The sequence below is a fragment of the Tachysurus vachellii genome, chromosome 25 (assembly GCF_030014155.1).
Source record: "Tachysurus vachellii isolate PV-2020 chromosome 25, HZAU_Pvac_v1, whole genome shotgun sequence".
Classification (NCBI taxonomy): Eukaryota; Metazoa; Chordata; class Actinopteri; order Siluriformes; family Bagridae; genus Tachysurus; species Tachysurus vachellii.
The window spans coordinates 1,930,393-1,951,247 of NC_083484.1; the positions used below are offsets into that span (position 1 = coordinate 1,930,393).

At 36.9% G+C, this 20,855-nt stretch overlaps 2 protein-coding genes and 3 non-coding genes across 5 annotated transcripts; 2 read left to right on the plus strand and 3 right to left on the minus strand.

Moving 5' to 3' along the window:
• Positions 1-152: 152 nt before the first annotated feature.
• Positions 153-10,142, minus strand: trim55b (tripartite motif containing 55b). Its single transcript, XM_060862128.1, has 8 exons — positions 9,902-10,142; positions 9,013-9,182; positions 5,636-5,813; positions 5,161-5,256; positions 4,440-4,673; positions 3,239-3,261; positions 2,401-2,525; positions 153-2,277 (listed from the first exon to the last, which is right to left on the minus strand). The coding sequence occupies exons 1-8, from the start codon at positions 10,019-10,021 to the stop codon at positions 2,120-2,122; spliced, it is 1,104 nt and encodes a 367-aa protein (XP_060718111.1). The 5' UTR covers positions 10,022-10,142; the 3' UTR covers positions 153-2,119.
• A 258-nt stretch (positions 10,143-10,400) lies between these two features.
• On the minus strand, positions 10,401-10,473 carry trnaa-agc (transfer RNA alanine (anticodon AGC)). Its single transcript has one exon. It is a non-coding gene; the product is annotated as a tRNA-Ala (tRNA).
• A 184-nt stretch (positions 10,474-10,657) lies between these two features.
• On the plus strand, positions 10,658-10,743 carry trnay-gua (transfer RNA tyrosine (anticodon GUA)). Its single transcript is given in 2 exon segments — positions 10,658-10,694; positions 10,708-10,743. It is a non-coding gene; the product is annotated as a tRNA-Tyr (tRNA).
• A 179-nt stretch (positions 10,744-10,922) lies between these two features.
• On the plus strand, positions 10,923-11,008 carry trnay-gua (transfer RNA tyrosine (anticodon GUA)). The gene is given in 2 exon segments: positions 10,923-10,959; positions 10,973-11,008. It is a non-coding gene; the product is annotated as a tRNA-Tyr (tRNA).
• Positions 11,009-11,450: 442 nt separating this feature from the next.
• dnajc5b (DnaJ (Hsp40) homolog, subfamily C, member 5 beta) lies at positions 11,451-15,928 on the minus strand. Its single transcript, XM_060861806.1, has 5 exons — positions 15,678-15,928; positions 15,145-15,267; positions 13,286-13,499; positions 12,961-13,135; positions 11,451-11,687 (listed from the first exon to the last, which is right to left on the minus strand). Exons 2-5 carry the CDS (start codon positions 15,249-15,251, stop codon positions 11,602-11,604), a joined length of 582 nt encoding a protein of 193 aa, XP_060717789.1. The 5' UTR covers positions 15,252-15,267; positions 15,678-15,928; the 3' UTR covers positions 11,451-11,601.
• Positions 15,929-20,855: the final 4,927 nt, after the last annotated feature.

The following is a 20,855-nucleotide window of genomic DNA, read 5'->3' on the forward strand; positions in this document are numbered from 1 at the left end:
AAAGAAATAGGAGAATGAACATGGACACTTGTGTCGATTTCCATAATTGCTGTGCAAATGCTAAATCAAAACTGTAGCATAAAACGACGGTACATTACTTTTGTTTTAAAAAAAAAAAAAAAATTAAGGAAATATTTTCAGAGTACTGTACTGAGAAATTGATTTTATCTGGGCAGATATCCAGTTTCATTGTACCTTATAAAATACACTGTAAGTTTGTTAATAAACTAATGAGCAAACAGTAATTTTCTGTTGTGCAAGAGAATGTTCTTATTTTTATATTTTTCAATAAAACATTAAAAGACATTTTTTCACTTCTTGTCTAGATTTTTGATGTATGACCATAGTTGCTAATAAATGTTAATACAATTGCAAAAAAAAAAAAATACCCCAGCTCATTCTTCCTAGGGCTTCATACACTCTTGTATCTTCATAATACTGAAATATTATTAAATATTTTCATGGCCAAGATATTACATCGATGGAAAGAGCAAAACAACGTGACTCAGTCCTGAGTGTGTGAACACAAACTTGACACATCAGACAGATAAGCAGATACACAACCCACATCATTTTATGCTTTTATCCTTTCATCTGAAAGTAAGCCATCAATAAATTGACCAATAAATAGAAATGCTTGCATATAAATAGGCTACTTATTTGACACTTATATTAAAGATAATCATACCTTAACTGCATGCATTTTAAGACCTCACATCCAAATTACAGGTAAATCCTCTGAGCATACAGGAGAAAGAAAATCTTTCTTTCTTTGAGGGAAAAATAGAATTGTCCTACACAATGCAGTGAATTTCATTCCTGATAAATCACATCTGGATCTCTGTAACAACGATTCACATTATAATCTGTCATTTCAGGACATTCTGTTCCTGACAGAGCTATCGCAGTGGAGAATAGAACCAAAATTCCTTCAATTTGCTGAATTCTTCATGACTACTGAATAAAGGTTGTTGTAATTACTATATGTTCTTGCTGTGCTTCCTGAATACAATCAAATAATCCGGTGTGATTTATTTCGCTGTGTGCAGCAAATGAAGACTTTTTCTCAAGACAAGCACTGGATTGTATTTTGCATGAGTTCTTTCCAATCCAGTTAAACAAACCAGGATAAAGCACATCACATCACTTAAACATTGTGTTCATACCAGGATCGACAATGGTGAGTAGTGCTAACAAACATCAGACCATGCAGGCAGGGTTTTTCTAAGAGATCTCTGGACCTCATTACAATCAGCGTTAAAAACGACAGAAACCCCGTTCCCTCATTTCACCTATTTCATAATGGATAGATTATGCAACAGCATGATTACTTTAGCTCATTCATCTACCACTTCCTTAAAGTTAACCCACATCAGAGACAGATTTTTTTTAAGGAAAATAAAGACACCAACTTGTAGAGAAATGAATAGAACTACGTGTGGTTACATGACGAGAATAAAAGTGTGCTTAACACATCCTTAGAGTGCACAGAGAGATAATTATGGAGTAATTAACATGAATTACCCAAACATGTTATCTTCTACATCAGTGACATTTAAAATGAGACCAAGCACATGTTAAGGGGAGCGTGTGCCACTCATCAAATAAACAGTCTGATGATGTCGACTTTAATAAAAATATCAAGAAAATTTTTTTTTTCCTAGAGCATTCTCAAACCATTAACACTTATTTGTAGCTTTTTTTCATTAAAAAATCAAAGGAAACAAAAAATTCACTGGTCAAGAGCACCAAAATAAAATTGGCCTTGCGGTAATGTATGCCTTTTCTCATCCCAGGTCCTTTCCCATTCTGTGAATTTTCTTTTATTTTGTGTTATTTTGTGTTTTTATTAATGTTTAGTCTGTAGCAAGATGTCAAACACTATAAATGATTCGGCCGTAGAGGTTGTTACTTCTGCATACTTCATCACTATCCATAGAGCGTTAGAGAATTGGTGCTTGAACATTTACACATATAGACACCAAGTCATGCCTTTGATGGGTGTGTCTGTATTAAAGGTTAATTGTACGTGAATTTAAATCTCCTAATTATCAATTTATCTTTTGTCAATTTTATAAAAACAGCTCTGTAAACTGAGATAACTTCTCAACTCGTAGAGCTATGAGCTGGTGTTTCTGACTGGATTTGTAGGCAGAGGAAGAGGAACAGGTTGGCTGATCAGAAACCCCGAATTTGCTCCTCCAAAATTAGCCTGTTCTTTGTGGACATCCTTCTCTGCGTCAGCTACATCTCCATCTTCCTCTTCCTCGTCCTCATCTGCAGAAAGATTGTGGGAAAAAAAAGCAGATACTGACTTCCATATTGTGATATGATCTTCTAACCCCATCAGCTTATCCAATGCTACTGGATATAAGCTCAAGCTACAGAACACATGATTACCTGTGATAAACCTCAGAGCATTTAGAGCTCCACGTTCTTTCTTAAAGTTAACGGTGTAATGGTCCATGTTCACATATCCACGTTCCACTTTTTCCAAGTGGGAGGTATTTGTGGATTCACCCATCCTGGTCAAATCAGAAACAAAATATTATGAATATTTGAAATAAAAAGAAGTAAACACAACTAAAGAACTAGTTACTTTTTATTTGATATTAAGGTAAAAGTTTGTACACCCTATCAAGTCAGTACTTACTAAACTTAAGCCACCACCATGGTTTAATAATTTGCAAAGTGTTCTTTTTTTCTTTTTTTTTTACCAAAGTTCATGTTTCGTTCATAAACGTTCATGTTTCTGTTAAGGTCACAGGTGATGACTCTTCCATGCAGATCCAAATGATGCACAACTGCTTCTGTATCAGCTAAACCTTTCTGTAGGGGATTTTTCTTTGCCTTATTCAAGCAGCTATACTTGAAAGTTTTTTTACCACAAGTCCCCTTAACTGCCTTTTACTTAAAACTATCTTCAGGAGGTTTGATTGCCAAAATATTTGAACATGCAACAGTTGTTATTTTTCCTGTTTTGTATTTTAATCAAATAGAAAGTAACTTTACATTCTAATATACAGAAAAGTTTGTTTAAATAGTTTGCTGCAGCAGTTTACGTCTGCTTTAAAATAAAATACATTATACGGTATATAAACTTTTGCATAAAAATGTTAGTACAGTAGGTGATGCATAGTACATAGTACAAGCTACAAACATAGTAGTTAATGACAGTTAAAATGACATATCTAATATTAACTAAAAAGAAACGTTAGATGTGAAAGGGTTAACTTACTGTTGTAGCAAAGGTTTTGAAGTCTGAAAAACCAAATACAGAATAATGTAAGAATGGTAAAATCAAAATGTTTCATTGTTAAGGCGTTTCCACAATTTTTCCAAACCGAATGCTGTGCACACGTAGTCGAGGACAAATGCCGGTACTGTGCAGGTGTTTCAATCTGATAGCCGGCCAGAATGAAAATCAACATCTCATGTGTGTGATAGATGAAAATTGGAGTAAGAGTTTTTACAGTACAGCTAGCCAGGTGAAAAAGTCAGGCATGTTTTGGCTCCACTGTTTTCATGTTGTTCACTACATTTAGGTAAAGATAGTCTCACGTCCATCAAAACTGGTCTGGGGTTCATTTTCAGTGTCTGCTCAGCGAATCGACATGTCTGACCAGTATAAAGCAGTTACTGAAGATGAACGGATGAATGAATGAACTTGTTTCACAATAGCAGAGAAATACTTTTAATTATATAGAGGTTAAGAAATATAGTATTTAGTATAGATGGTATATTGGGTTAAAAGAAAATGTTCTAATGTGACAACTCAAAAATCCTGGATTATTTAATGTCCAATGTCACCTAAATGAGGATGGGTTCCGTTCTGAGCCTGGTTCCTCTCAAGGTTTCTTCCTCATATCATCTCAGGGAGATTTTCCTTGCGGCTGTCACCAAAGGCTTGCTCATTAGGGATAGGGATAGATAGTATATAGTATTTTAAATTTTAAATTCTTATATTTTTTAATTAATTTTAAACTTTATTTGTATGTATTCATTTATTTTTATTCTTATTTTTTCTTCTTATTATTGTAAAGCTGCTTTGAGATAATGGGAATTGTTAAAAGTGCTATATAAATAAATTGAATTTGAATTAAAAAGTTTGAATGATTTTTGTATGTAAATCAGCAACACTGAATAAAAAGCTTTGTGAATGGTTAATTAGAGCTGAACCAAAGTACAGCAACACTAATCAACTTAATGAACTAAACATTAATAAGTACAAGAAACAAATGTGCCTATTATCTTGTGTTTTGCAAGTGACATTAAACTGTGCGTCAAGCTGCTGAACTGATTCGTCTGTGTAAAAGCAAACATGGGGCAGACATGTCCTCTCGAGACGATACCAAAATTGTTCTTGGGTACATATTTGAATATTCAGACGAGAGTTAAAACACTTTAATTAGCTTGTGATATGAATGGGGTTAACATACCTGTAAGAAAACAGCCATCTCTGGTTCCTCCATCGTTTGGATCCCTGACTCCACAAGCTTGGTCATGTTCTCCAGGTGATCTTCGTACTTCCTCTTGAGTCCACGGATGTAGTTCATCTTCTCCTCCTGCTCGGTTGACACTTTGAGACTCATCTCTCTCTTTCTGTCCTCCATGATGGTGTAAAGATTGTCAAACTTCTCACATAGCTGTGACTTTTGTCTCCTGGCATTCTCCTGGGAGACAAATGTGAAATTGTTAAAAAGATCTATACCACAGCGCTGTCGAATTCTCAAATCCAATTTTTTTATGTCCTCTCTGACAGTAGTCCAGCTCCAAACCACAGGTTTAGTTTAGTATGCTTCTTTGTATGGATTATAAAAGAGTATCAAACATCTTTGGAAGGAGTTTCTACTATAAGTAAATCTTCAGGAACTGCTGACCTTGTCCTACTTGAAATCTACTTTCTCTTTCATGCAGGATTTGTGGTCAACCGCATGCATGATTCAGGTAAAAAAAAAAAAACTCTTTAGTTAGCTTGTAAGTCATAAAACACTGAAGGATATAGTGATGAGAGGCTGGAAGTGATCCAGCATCCTATCTGCCAATCTCATTAGCTCTGGTGTGAGTATTTCAGAAGGCCTGTTCTCATTTACCCCATCAATAACCAGGTGAAACTCAGTAGTTTTGTCAGGGCACCGGATCACACACTGTGCAACTCACCTCTATAGCCCTGCAGGTCTCCTCCAACTGACTAATGATGCCTTGGATCCTGTCGTTGTTGCCCATTATCATTGCTAAGCTGTCTGTCAACTCTGTCTGAAAATGATGATGATATATGTAAACATTTACACATAGTGTCCGTACAGAAAACTGGTACTGACAACTACAACTTAATATAATACACCATCGTTAACGTTTAATTTTTGACAATCATGATATTAAATCATATACAACAGTACAGCAGTAGTGAACATGCTGCATTACTTTGTAAGGGGATCGTTCAGAATATTTTAGATTTGTTTAGCTATCTTCAAAAGAGACAAAAAAGAGACTGGTGTTGGGAACAGCTGCTATAACATAAGTGAAAACAGGAACTAACAAAATAAAAATACCATAAAATATAGAATTCTTCAACTCTAAGCTTTAATGCTTCATTTTTGTGTAGTCTGACAGTGTTTAACACAAACTCTTGTACCTTTTGAACTTGATATACACTTTTCAGAGGTGCCACTTCACAGTCCTTGTGAGAGCCAAACACCTTGCACATGGAGCAGGTGGGGATGCTGCAGGTCACGCAGTAGATGTTGATCTTCTCATCTTCATGCACCTCACACATGGCCTGGTCATCTGTACTCTCTGGAGCGGGTCTGCTGCTGTGGAATAACACAGAAGCACTTATCGAACCCGTGTGTCAAAAGGTGAACTACTTAATAAATATGCAGAGTTTGCAAGCCCTAGTGTGGAATCATCCAGCAGAGAATTCCCTCATCATCAGACAAGAACGGGAACATTTGTCACGGCATAATTACAGGAATAATAGGGTGAGGATTGTGGGTTGCATGATGCCAGGACGCTCCTAGGTCTTGGCCACAGAAGGCAGCTCTTTAGACCTTTAGCCTTCTGACCCACTGCGAGGAATGAAATATTGATATTCTTTCTTAACAGATGAGGGTCTTTCGAGATTATTGATGAATATCTTTACAGAAATAAATATATAATTCTACTAGGAAAGGCTGGTCATACAGTACAGTCCATGTGTAGAAGATGTAGAAGATATATCAATGCTTTCTTCACAGAATCAAATATCTTAGCAGACGCTAGGTAAATATCTAAGACCATGAATTAGACCTACAGTAAATGCAGGAAAACAGTAAAGCAAGCACAGTAAGTAAGGTTCTAAATCCAATTGCTAGCATGTAGATTATACAGAATATCAAGGCTATAAGTTTTTCATTCACAGGTGGACTAAAGTGTTCACCACTAGGCGGTGGAGGCTTTATGTTTTCGGGCTATCTGTGTGTCTGTCCGAGGTTCTCATTAGACCCATATGTCAAGAACGAGTGCTTGAATGTTTGTAGGATTTATATACAGCTATATGATCATTGCAAATAAATCTATTTTATTTGATATTTTGGTTTTAAACACAACAGGTTCATATACACTACCTAGACAAAGGTATGTGGACCACTGACCGTGACAACTATAAGTATTACCTCTACAAACACCTGCCAGAAAGTCAGTAGTAATTGTATAAATTTCCCGGCACTGTAACTACGAGACCTGAACGTGTTTAGGAATGAGAAAGCCCCTGTGCAAAAAAACGAGCTCCATGAAGATACGATGTGTTAAGGTCTTATAAGATGAACTTCAGTGCCTGACCTCAGTAATGCTCTTGGAGCTGAATGAACACAATTCCACACAGCCACGCTCGGACATCTTGTGAAAAGATTTCCCAGAAATGAAGAGTGCAGCTTATTATAACTCACTATTGATGCCCATGGTTTTGGAACATGATGTGCCATACTCAGGTGTCCACAAATATTTTTGGTGTCAAAGGCTTTGATGCTGTGGTGTGGTGGTAAAGGTGTTGGACTACTGATTGGATTGGTAGGTCATGAGTTCAAATCCCAGGTCCACCAAGCTGCCCTTGCAGGGCCTCTGAGCAAGGCCCTTAACCCTCAATTTCTCAGTTGTATAAATTGTAAGTCTGGATAAGGGTGTCTGCCTGTGTTGTAATGTAACGGAGTACAAATACTTTGTTACTGTACTTAAGTAGAAATTTCACGTATCTGTACTTTACTTCGCTATTTAAATTTATGTCAACTTTCACTTTTACTCCACTACATTTCCTAGATAAAATGTATACTTTTACTCCGTTATATTTCCACTAAGCATCTTCGTTACTCGTTACTACAAAATAAAATCAGAAGAAATGTGTGCGACTGCAATAAGGGAGGTTTGGCGAATCACTGCTCCTGGATTGCATTACGCTCCGCACGCTCTAAGGAGAAGCACAGGGACGCGCAGCGTGCACACGCAGTCAGAACTGGAGGCGTTTATCTATAACGTTAATCGGCGGAAAGCCGCAAAGACGCCAACCAAAAGCAGTGAAATGTCACTATTCTTATTACCAGAGTTGTAGCACAAACAAAATATTAATGCAAACAATCCATTCAATACTAAATAAAAATAACATTTATTGATTTGGTCTTTGTCTTGTGAATATTTATTTATTAATGACTGCATTCATTGGACACACTGTTCTTAGAGAATGCACACATACATGAACTGATCTGATTCGAGACTGACATCATTACATCATGCATAAAATTTTGGTGTCCACTTTTTCCATTTAATAATACCATAACTTTTGGCTTACTATGTAGTCATATAATATATAATATAAAACTCTTCTTGTTTTAAATTCTCACTGAGGGCTAAAACCCCTAAAGATGAGACCCCTGAACCGCCCCTGCTCTTATGCCTACCGAAAATCACTGAAATTTTACTTTTTACTTTTACTTCAAATACTTAAGTACATTAAATATCAGAAAATGACTTTTGATACTTAAGTACAGTAAATATCAGATACTTTAAGACTTTTACTTGAGTAATATTGTAAAAGGTAACTTTCACTTCTACCAAAGTCTTTTTTTAGTACGATACTTGTACTTTTACTCAAGTATTGCTTTCTAGTACTTTATACAACACTGGTGTCTGCTAAATGACAGAAATGTAAATGTGTGGTGTGGTGTGGTGTGTCCATTCTACTCATCTACAGCTTGAACAGATTGTTCCAAAATCAGGAATATGAGGGTAATTAAACTGAGGGTAACACAGCACAACAACTTATGGAACTCTAATGCTAGCACACCAATGCAGTCAGATCACAATTAAATCCCTCTTCATGCAAAAAATGAACATTCTGGCCAGACACCTTTTTATGTGCAACCTGTGAACACCACAGCTCACAGTCAAACTGTTAAGCAATGCATTTTATGTATGTGAGGGCGCATACGTAAAGCTTCATCATGACAACGACTTTAGCTAAAACCAGGGATTCAAGGACTCGCATTGGGATTCATGCGCATAATTAGCTCTTCACATTTTTCAGTTACACGAGTTGCTGCTTTTTAGTCTAGCTATTTGAGGGCTGACGTAAACATGCTGGTGCTTACTTGGACAACCCAAGGGATTAGAATGAATTTATGATTTGTCAAACCCTGCCAAGGACAACAGGAGAGTGAAGATACTCCATTGTTTAGCTAAATTTACTTCTATTTTCACAATTTCCTGCACAGCAGCCTAACACCTTTTCCTTTTGGTCCAGGAAGGGGTTTGACTCATAAATAAAGGGATAATAGTTAAATGTGGAGGCGAGTGACAGAGTGACATAGCGTTAAATGTGACATCAAAAAATGTCTGAGACATATTCAATAAATGCTAAATTATTCAATACTACATTTACTTCCAGAAAATAAACACACAGGAATTGAAATGCTACATGTATTTGTTCATATTGATCACAATGTATTGATCTTGTTCTGGCTTCCCTCCCTTAAATACGCTCACCTGGTGGACTCTTGTTTGTACATATCAATGATGTTTTCCACCAAAAGATTCCTCTGCAATCCATAAACCCCATGACGGTCCAGAACAACCTCGTGTCTGCAGGACGGGCATCTGAAACGGCCTCCTGATGTCACTGACCCTCCTCTGGTGGGAAGGTATGGATTTGATGCCTGTTTACATGGTGAGGAATCACATCAGTAAATAAGTGTTACACAATCTCACAATCCGTCATGTCGTCAGAAAACACATTCTTGTGCCGTCTTTACTCACAACACACAATCTGATCCAACTGCATGGATTTAATTATAGTTAATAGAAATAAATCAAAATCTGAAAAATAAGTTGCTTTCATTAAGATTCTATTTTGAGTGACACTGGATCTGATGTGACTCATTAAACCGACAATCAATTTTGTACATTTTGGGTTTTAATTAGTTTTTCTGTCAATTTGATACAAATGTAACACCTTTTTTTTAAATATAGAATTCGTAAGTTTATATTTGTTGTTTTAAACAGTTAATCATCTTTGGAAAGTTTTTGGAAAGTCTTTAACTCAACTCTGTGGCCTGTGTGTTCAGGTAATCAGAGAATAGCTGAATTTTAATACGTCATATCGATCATTATATCTAGATCTATATTAACATTGACCTTTTTAAATATGAAACAGAATGCAGAAGTCATACCAAAAGTCTAGTGAATAGAAAAAATTAAAATAATGAAACTTTTTTTAGCACATTACCAGGCTTCTGTTATTAGAGGTTTGAATAGTAATCAACTAAAAGTTTTGTAGACAGACAGACAGACAGACAGACAGACAGATAGATAGATAGATAGATAGATAGATAGATAGATAGATAGATAGATAGATAGATAGATAGATAGATAGTACCTGAAATATGTCATTTGCACATTTCCGGCAGAGGTTGTGTTGACATGGCAAAATCACAACAGGTTTAGTAAAGATTTCCAGGCAAATTGGACAAACCAGCTGCTTCTCCAAAATGTCCATGGTTAAAAAATAAAATAAAAGATAATAAAATAAATAAATAAAAGATTTGAAGTAAGCTATACACAGTGTTCTTTTCAGCCCCAGTGACTTTATAAGTGATCACACTGCGTGGTTTCCTCACTGTTTCTGACCTGTGACTGTCACCCGGAGCTGTTTTTAGGAACAGTCACGTCAGTTGCCATGTTTACTTTACCATATATGAATGCCAGGCTGCAGAGGAATTAACAAGACATGGAGGTGATGCAAAGTGGTGCAATACATACACAGACTAGTAGATTTCTATGCAAGCGTAAGGACACTGGATTGAGTACGGACTGTTTGTGGATTTTTAAACGCAGTTGCAAACATGATCTAAAACAGATTATAAAAGTGTTTCCCATGGAGAATGCGGGCATCGATCCCGCTACCTCTCGCATGCTAAGCGAGCGCTCTACCATTTGAGCTAATTCCCCTCCTATAACGGATCACTCAACGCCTTGACTTTAGCGCTAACTAGTCGGAACATTCATTCATTCATCTTCTACCGCTTATCCGAACTACCTCGGGTCACGGGGAGCCTGTGAAGAACCTTAATATATATCTATAACAACCTTAATATATATAGAACCTTAATATATATAACAACTACAAAACCGCCCTTCGATAGCTCAGTTGGTAGAGCGGAGGACTGTAGTGATTACATAGTTATCCTTAGGTCGCTGGTTCGAATCCGGCTCGAAGGAGTCAGTATTTTTTCCTTTTTATCCACCTGACACAAAGTGATGGACGAGCTCTTACAAGCTGGTTCATATTACAAAACTCCACGATAAAATCTAACGCTCGGTGAATGACATTAACAGTTTGTGGAAAACGTTGTTTTACCTGAAACCTGCAGTAGTCTTCTGAATGGCTAACGTATTGTCCTTCGATAGCTCAGTTGGTAGAGCGGAGGACTGTAGTGGCTAAATAGTGATCCTTAGGTCGCTGGTTCGAATCCGGCTCGAAGGAATTTTTATATTTTTTATAAAATATGTCTCGAAGAAATTATGTTATTTATATATTAGTGTACTTTGGCTTATGTAATGCACAAATACTCCAGCAATGTTTCGAAATCTAATGAAGCCACCCCAGGCAAGTGGAGGTCATTATAATTTATAACATTATGAGGGGACCAAAATCTGGCATGGCACATGGTCAGGTGTCCACAAAGCGTTGGCTATATAGTTTATTACACAATTACAATGGAACACACTTGTTAATGATTCTGAGTCAGGCAGCATTACTAATCTTTGCTTTGCCATTTTTCATTATATGAAATGATTGCATCTGTCTGGCTTCTGTGAAAACTTTCTTTTATTCTTAATATGCTAGACATCAGAGACACATTACGTTACAATACGACTTATTATCTGCAGAAAAAAATATATAGTAATAGTTTATGTTATGTACAGATAGCATTGGTTGAAAAACTTCCATGATTAAGACACATCCCAGTTACCTTCCAGTGTTAACGTTATGAGATGTGTGATATTTTAAAAGCTATTCAACAGCGATTCAAGCAAAACTATATCAGAAAGTGCAGTTTTTTAAGACACTCTGTCTCAGGTGTATGTCCGGTGTCCGTCCCCAATCAGCTGGGTCTTCTCACTTGCATTAGTTGGCTGATGCATTACAGGAGTGTCACCATCTGGCCAAATAAACACACACACACACACACAGAGGTAAGTTAGGGCAATCATTATCAAACAAAATGAGAACTGCTTTTCACACAGGGTCACATTAGAACATGGACTGTAATTGGGCTTCCTGCTGAAAAAACGTGCTTTTCATCCAGTTCAAGGACGTCACACCACACGTTTCCTTATCCCTCTTTAAAGGGCAGCCTGATGAGATGATTGCATCATCACCCAGAAGGTTTTAAGTCTCACACCATGACACAAGTTATATACGTAACTTAAAGCATACAGTATATGTGGTATTTTCAGTGTATATATAGATTATTAACAACCTCTGTCTATTCCTACACCTCTGAATCACCAGATTTGTGTGTTATGGACGAAAGAAACTCCTCAGACATTAAAGTGACTTAGAAACATTTTATATCTACGGATACGCCTGATATTTTCCCAAAAGCCAGGAACAAACACATTGCCTCTTATTATTGCGTGATAAGTAAAAATAACCAGTATGCAAACTCAGTCTGAGAAATGACTCAGAGGCAGTAATTATCAGCTTTGTGAGGGCCTTGAAGAACCTCCTACTGTGAACTGGCGCAAAGACAACGCTTTATATCCAAACATCTGGCTCAGAAGTATGTAGTCTATTTATTGTCAGTAACAGGGTGGGTGTTGGATAAATTGTGTATTTTAAGATCTAGGCTTTGGCCCCTGATATGAAAAGCTTCTACAGAGAACACACACCAGAAAAGGATCCATGGTTTAGATTTGTTTTTCTTTAACACAATGTGTACAGCTCAATGTTTTAACACCCGTCACCAAGCTAGTACAGTATGTGGACAGTCAACAGTATTTTTGTTTTTTTTAAATATAGCATATCATGATAGCTGTCTAAATTTACACACAGCTACTATTTGATAATGAATGAGTCTCTAGATCTCTCCCGTGATCACGGATTTGTGTTTATTAGCCTCAGGAGTGTAATAAAAGGCTGAAACTTCAGTGATAAAAAGAAATAATTTGTTCTGAAGATGTTTCATAATGTAATTTTAAGATGCGTTGTTTATAATTAAAGATATGTAATTACTGTGTTATAAGGGAAATAAACCAGTTTGGAAAATGCTGTTATAGGGACATGAGCTTCAAGGTGGAACTTCAGTTCATTGCATTGTCCAGATCCGGCTTAGAGACTTGATATAGAAGCATAATGTAAAAGGATGATAAATTGTTTTGTCTTGGTCAATGTGTATGGGTGTGTGTATGTGTGTGTGTGTGTGTGCTCACCCCGCTCCGTGTCAGTGCGAATCTGCTCCTCTAGGTCTTCAGGAGACACGTAGCACTCAGGGTCTTCCTCTCCGGGAGTTCGGGGCTTACACTTGCCACAGCAGCAGTTGAAGCAGCAGCACAGGCAGCAGCAGAAATAGCAGCCTGTCAGCAAGCCGCAGATGGCAAACAGACCCTGTAGTCAAGTGTACACACACACACAAACACACACACACACACACACACACACACACACACACACACACACACACACACACACACGTACAGTAAGACAATCAGTCACCAGTAATTAAAGTCGGCTCTGCGTGTTGTGCTAGAATCTCACCTTGGCCCACCAACTGGAGAGCATAAAATATGTGTTCACGTTCTCCTCTCCAAACTGCTGGGCCACGTAGAGACCCAACGAACCATATTTGTCATAAATGTTCCGTTTTGTGAGGTCCGAGAGCACGGAGTGAGCGTTGTTGAGTTCCTTGAACTTTTCAGCAGCATCAGGGTTATCCGGGTTCTTGTCTGGATGATATTTCAAAGCGAGCTTCCTGTTAAAAAAAACAAAAAAAAAACATAGGACTCTCATCACATGCATAAATTCTTTAATATTACATTACAGAATTATAGCAATGACTCAAAGCTAGTGATACAGTTCAGCGCAAAAGTATGTACACCGTTCAATTTCCGAAAAGATCCTGAAAAAAAGGCTCCAAAGAAAGAAGACGGTTTTGACATGACCCTTTCTGCCTTCAAACTTACTTTGAAGAAGACGTGTGTAAAATCTGGAGATATGTCTGGAAAAATATGAGGTGAAAATTATAGCTTTTGGAACCAAAATCTGTTCAGAGGATACAGAAGCAGCTGGAGGCACAAGTTCTTAAGCTTCAAACTGATATTTTTAATTTTTTTATTAGATCATTATATATATTGATATTAAATCTTTAGATTTTTTATCATTTCACATTTTATTACTTGTGATAATAAAGGAACATCTGAGAAACCTAACACTCATGGCACCTGAACTCGACAAAACTTTTTTCCCTTGCTGAAAGACAAAAATAAAAACGTGCCCGTGTTAGCAACACGTCACGTCACCGAAATTTCCCCTATTAGACTTGATCATGTGCGATTCTTACTAAATTTACACAACCTGCAAAAGAGTGTACAAGATTAGACCCTTTCTCCTGAATTATCCCCAAACTATTTTAGAGTTTCCTTTATTGGGATCTTCTGAGAAGGTCTTCACGTAGCTGTTATATAATTAAATACTTTCCAATCAGGAGAGAGATTTAAATAAATAAATAAATAAATAAATAAACAAGCTTGATATAAAATAAGACATTTTATCTTCACTCACTGTCTATAAAATAAGCACTATTTAAAAAAAATATATACAAATTTTCAGCGCTGCTCTAAAATATGTCATTTCTCATCAACATTTTATAACGCTCCAAACACATGCTCATTAATTTTTGATTAAGCTGACAGTCTCAGGAAAGAGTTGCTACGATGACATATTCATTAAGCTCAAGCAAGTGCTGTTTAAATGCTTTAACATCTAAATGGATCTTAAAGGCAGCAGGAATTAGTGCACTTAAGTCTCAGTAATTGTTGGAGCATCGCTCTGGCTTTGATACGAACTAATGTTATGGAATCGTCCCTTTTGTTGCATCAGTGTTTAAGCTCTCGTGATATTTTTAGCTGAAGCGCGGCTTCTTGTGCAACAATGAATTATCATACCTGGTAATACCTCAGTGCGTGGTTTCAAAATGTCTTCTTTCTGGATCGATTTTAATATTTCTCCATCTGTAGTGCTTGTGAATGCACTTGGAGAGAGATTATAGTCAGTATAACGATCTAAACCTTAGACAGTGTTAGTGTTACCCAGTAGAGCGTCAGCCTCTACTCGCATTTGCTATTAAATTTACTCCATCATCCATCAGCTCTTTATTTATTTATTTATTTATTTCTTTTTTATAAACTCAATACAGCTATTTTAAAACCAAAGCTTGTTTTCTGACTAGCTGTTAGTCTGCTTGTCTCTTCCGTCAAGATTAAACTCTGTTTACAGAAATAAATCCAAGAACAAACAGCCATCTGAGTTGCTAGATATTTGTCACCAGAGACACCGGACGATCTCATTATCAGAAGATGTTTAGTTATACAGAAATAGCAAGAGACCTTGGAACCTACCTGTAGGATTTCTTGACATCATCGTGGGTGCAGTTCTTGTCAAGGCCAAGGACCAGGTACAGAGCCTCACCTGACGTGGACAGGGCTCGCTGTCTTTGTTCACTCATCTTCCCTGAGCATTACCTTCACATCACATATACTATAAATAAAATGTCTGCAGAGCGACAGGTATTCATCACAGCAACAAGGAACAACTTTCCATTCTAAAGGCAGGCTTTAATATCTAGGCCTGTAAGTTGTCATCGTAGGCCTTGTGCTGAATAAAAGGTAACTTCCTGTAGCCTGGAAACTTGTCCACAAATAACAAAGCTTCATCACACACCTGTATATTTTAAGGTATCATCTGCCTGAATCATTCCATCCCTGATGCCGAGCCTGTACTGAATATTTAATACTATACAACATTACTCAAGTATGATGTTTCTCAAAATATATTCAGTGCTGGAATGCAGAAAAATAAAGCAAATCATAATAACCTGTCTGTTATCACATGATCAGATATGATAAAGAAAGAATGTTATTATCTTACCTACCTGTTAAAGCCAACCTGGTGATGCTGGAAGTTGCGATCGTCTCTGAGGTTCTGCAGACGGGTCACCGGAGTCAGGTTGCTTCTCTATAAGTGAGTGGATCACTGAGCAAATGAATTATACATGGACTGAATCATGAGTTCAGGTAACTGCAACAAGCTTGATTGGATTTCAGTGTGTGTGTTGGGTGAACTATAGGAGGACACTGGAATGGACGGATGGATGGATGGATGGATGGATAGATGCAGGAATGCGACTGATAATGAAATGAAAGATTTTTTTGGAATGACACACATCCTTTATTTTCATTTTATTCATGTGCTTAAATCTAAAATCCTACAGGTATGCCCAAATACTTTAATCGTTTGTGTTTATTAAAAGCATCAGTATCAGAGCGCCATCTCCTGGTTTATTTTTTTGGCGTTTGTCTGTTTATTAAGAAAAAATAAATTCTCATTGAAATAACACAGAACATGCAAATAATAATAATAATAATAAAAAATAATAAAAAATAAATGCATGAGTCCATATTCTCACAATAATGTTTAATAAATTCTCTTAACTTTTATCTTTAGTGTTTTGTAGTGTTTTTCATTGGACACATTAAACATCTTACAAACTGCTCCTTTAATATATTAATAAATACTAAATAATATTTAGATAATTAGTGTAATTATTGAATCATTAAGACTGGGCACTCTATAAACTGTTTTGTCTCCAGTTAGACTGCAAGAAATTTTATTTATTTATATTAGACTGATTTCACAATGTGAAGAACAAATCATCAGAATTTCTACGATTTTCTAAAATTTCCAAATTTTCTTTGTATTTTCTTTGAGAGTTTTTTTTTGTTTTGTTTTCTTTTGTTTGCATTGTGTTTATTCTGTTTACACAAAAATAACTCCGTGTGGTTTTTACTCATACTGCCACCAGATGGCGACAGAGGACACTGATCACGCTCACAAGGTTTACACACAATTTTATTTTCTTGCTTTTGACCATTTTAATCATAAGCACCAATATTTATGTAGTCGTTTAGCTACCTATTCACTCATGTAGGCTATAAGCTAATGTCTTAGAGTTGTTTTTCTTAATAATAATTTGAGTTAAAGTTCATTTAAAAGCTCAAATTATACACAAAAGCCCTTTATTTAAACCGCTATCCTGAGCAAGTTGGAAGAGTCCATCAAGCAGGGGGGTTCAGTTTTTACACCGTTTCTTGAAAAATTATTATTTTATATGAATGTAACATTTTTATATAAACGGGTTGAGTTTTAATGAACATTTAGAAATGTTAAGTAAGTTATGTACGAGGAAGATGTGCAAGAAAAACGATTTTGGTACGAAACGACTTAAGTGATCCCCCCTAACGTTCTGAATGCGTCAAAGGTCTTCCCAAGTGGAAGTGATGAAGGGAAGTGAACATAAGCTGTATCAGGACTGAGCCCTGCACCATGTCTGACATAAACAAGCTCTATCAATTATGCAGTGTGTGTGTGTGTGTGTGTGTGTGTGTGTGTGTGTGTGTGTGTGTGTGTGTGTGTGTGTGTGTGTGGTCTGATGACTGAGGTAAAACGTTCACCGGATTCAGAGCCTCCTCTCAGGCGGCGTCTCAGGGGGAATTAACAGGTGCGCCGCTTCCCTCCTCTCATCACAGCACACTTCCCCTGGGGCCCTCGGTGAAGCTGATGCAGGCGCATGAACACTGTGTACCGCAAACAGTGCATTAGAAACAAATCATTGCTAAATGGTTTCCTCCTAGTTAGGGAATGAGGAGAGTCCCTGATTAGCCTCGCACGGAGACTGTAACACATCTCATGCTGTCCATCACTGCTTTGGTTAACCAGCTTAAAGCAACATGCTTTATATTATCCGGATCATCTTTACAGCACATACATTTACAATGTAAACACCTTACATCAGTTTCTACCTCAATATCAAACCCCACAAACTGTTAGTTTTACAGTGAATTAACTAAAGCACTAAAAATTGGTGTAACTAAGGGAGTGAACATGGCCAACTTGGAGTGAATCATGATATAGGACATTGATATCTTTGAAATCTGACTTATTTATTTATTGCAGATGCAAAGTTTTTCATGTTTTCTATCTAAGCCATCACTGTAAAGATCTTATTCATCATGTTTTCATTGTTTACACATCTTGAGATGATCATTTGCCTCATCTTATTTCATCTTTAAAGCATGTTGACTGATGCTTTATATTACAATGCAAATTATAAGACTAGTGTATAAACCTATAACCTGAACTTTTATTTAATCCTTTCATTGAGCTGATTGGTCGTTAAAGGCTATGAAGTAACCAGTCAGAGGTGATGATTTGAGTTTGTTATGGTTATGTGGCCTGTTTTCAAACATCACAATAATATTTCAGTTAATGATGTAGATTAATAATAATTTGAATTGTGTTTGGTCTGAAGGAGTTCAATACTTTTTCATATATATATATATATATATATATATATATATATATATATATATATATATATATATATACATACATATGAGCACAGTTTACGATATATATAGTATGCATATTTTTAAATTATGGTACGTTCTGGTCCAGGTTTGTGCTTCAGGAGAGTGAAATTGATCTAGCCGGAAGAGGCTCTGGGCTGCATGGCAGGGGGTTGGGCTGTGCTGAATTGTATTCTAAGCTGCTAGGGAGGAGGTGGGAGCGAGTCATTGTACCCACTATTGGCATACGGCCTGATTGTTGCCATGGCACGGCACGCTATTGTCCCCTTGGCCTACTGCGATTCAAGTTAAAACATTCAAACACTCTAAGGCGAAAACATTTTATCTCTAATTCTTTTACGCACACAGGTTTGCCCTTATGATTAAAATGAATCCAGCACAAGCCAAAAAGTGATGAGTTTACTTAGAGCGTTGAATGTGATGCACCATTAAATGGCAGTTATACCTTCATTACAGGAATTTCAGGGGATTAGAGGTTTAAAAAGCGTACTCAGTTTACACCAAGACAATTAAAAAAGTGGAGGTTAATAAATCCAAACCATAGATGTGTTACAATCTGCTAATTATTATATGAATAACATACAAATGCCATGACATACCAACACCCTTCAGATGTAAGAGTAGCTAACCCAGACTGATATTTATATTTATTCATGTTTCTATAAATGTTGAAAGAAGAAAATATTCTGGATAAATAAACAAGCGAATGTATGTATGGGGTAACTTACAGGTTTGGGTCTCATTTATTAGTCTCATTAGAAATTTGAACAAATTTAAACCAGCAATCAGGATGTGGTTTGATTTGTAGTTAACTTTAACTTTTGAATCTTATTGTGTGAATTGAGTCTCATGAGCTAATTGTTAGAAATTTGCAGGTATAAGATATTGGGCAGTGGTGGCACGAGTGGTTAAGGTTCTGGGTTGTTGATCGGAGGATCGGGGTCCAAGCCCCAGCACAGTCGGGCCCTTGAGCAAGGCCCTTATCCCTCTCTTCTCCAGGGGGTCTGTATCATGACTGACCCTGCTCTCTGACTTCAACTTCCAAAGTTGGGATATGTGAAGTTAGAATTTCACTGTGCTGTAGTGTATATATAATATATATAATAAAGTGAATATCACCAAGTGATTTACAACACACAAAGCCATTACACTGGGAAAATGCTTAGTTGGAAATCATCAACCCAATTTAAAATAAAAATAAAAATGTAATGTTTAACAAACCGAATCTTGACATGTTAATAAACAAGGCCTCCAAAGCCCATTTCATTGTTCCTTTGGGAAGCTCTTTGCCTTCTTGGGGCTTTTGAAGCCATTTCCGTCTTTCTCTGCTATCCAGCATTTCAGTCATTAAAGTTGTGTTGTTGCCGTGTTCTGGAAGTCCGATTTGGATGAGTTCATTGTTGTCATTCCATAGTAGTAGTTGAGCCATATGATGTGATAAGTGTGGCTCACCATTTGCCAACTGCCAAGGATGATAATTATGCTAAGACTATAGAAGCATTAGTTAAAATTAAAACAATATGGCGTTGAATTATGTATTGTGTAGCCTGTAGCTCAGGCCCCAATGCTTGAGTACAGTGATTAGATTCTGCACGTTGACATATTTCCTTTGGAAATACGAAGTCAGAGTACAGTGTGTTGAAATGCATTACTGATTTAGCCAATAGCATTTGAGACACACTGCACCAAACAAACAAACAAACAAACCAGTAGCTTAAGAAATGGATAAATATGGGGTTTAACAAGAGCCTTTTTTCAGCTGCTTCTCCAAAAAGTCACATAACCGCCAAATTATACAAACGCCACCCTATATACAATAAATATGCAACTGCTAATGGACTGCTACTATAGAGCAAGACCCCCAGGCTTGAACATAAACTTTCTAGAGAGCAATAAGATACTTGCAAAAAAATGCTCCCATGTTTTAAACAAAACAACTGGAAAGTCTTCTTTCACATATGTAAGATCACAAAGCTGGGTGTGTTGGAAAACATTACCAGACTGTATGCCTGAACATACAGTATATAAACAACTGTGAAGGTAAGGAAAGTACATATTAGCTGAAACGAACGCCTAAGCTAATATTAGCACAACACAATGACTTAACTATTAGGATGAAATCAACCATTAATCTCACAGTCATGTGTAAATCACGTTAACTATATGAACACAAGACTAGTATAGGGTGAGTCGTAACACTTACTGGAAATGACAAACTATAGCGTTACCACATCACAGCTTGAGATATGGAACCTAAGCTTGGGTTACTGTCTGTGGGGAGTTTTCTATGTTCTCTCTGTTCACACGTGGGTTTTCTCTGAGTTGACTGGTTTCCTCCCACCTCCCAGTAGGTGGTTTGACTAGAGTAAATTATCTCAAGTTGTGAACTAGTACAAGTTTCTCTGTAGACTCATCCAGGGCATATTCCCACATCACGCTCCGGACTCACCGTAATCGTGACCAGGATAAATCCATGACCCATGAGCGATAAATGAATATCTCATAAGCTAATTTGTCTGTTTTTTGTCTTGTTTTTATTGATGTGCCATCATATTGGTGTGACAAGTTTAAGGGACAAGCTATAAAGCACTTCTTTTTATTTCAGGGGCACTTTAAATGAGAACGTGTGCTGGCTGAGTGACTCATGCCAGTGAGGGTGATCACAGGCGGTGATGTAGGGCAAA

Coding starts and splice junctions, on each gene's coding strand:
- trim55b (XM_060862128.1), bottom strand. CDS start 10,021: ATGGACATTTTGGAGAAGCAGCTGGTTTGTCCAATTTGCCTGGAAATC. Junction 5,814..9,012: donor TACAAACAAGAGTCCACCAG/GTGAGCGTATTT, acceptor GTTATTCCACAG/CAGCAGACCCGCTCCAGAGA. Junction 2,278..2,400: donor TGCTCTGAGGTTTATCACAG/GTAATCATGTGT, acceptor ATCTTTCTGCAG/ATGAGGACGAGGAAGAGGAA.
- dnajc5b (XM_060861806.1), bottom strand. CDS start 15,251: ATGAGTGAACAAAGACAGCGAGCCCTGTCCACGTCAGGTGAGGCTCTG. Junction 13,500..15,144: donor GATGTCAAGAAATCCTACAG/GTAGGTTCCAAG, acceptor TTTTTTTAACAG/GAAGCTCGCTTTGAAATATC. Junction 11,688..12,960: donor TCGCACTGACACGGAGCGGG/GTGAGCACACAC, acceptor TTATTTGGCCAG/ATGGTGACACTCCTGTAATG.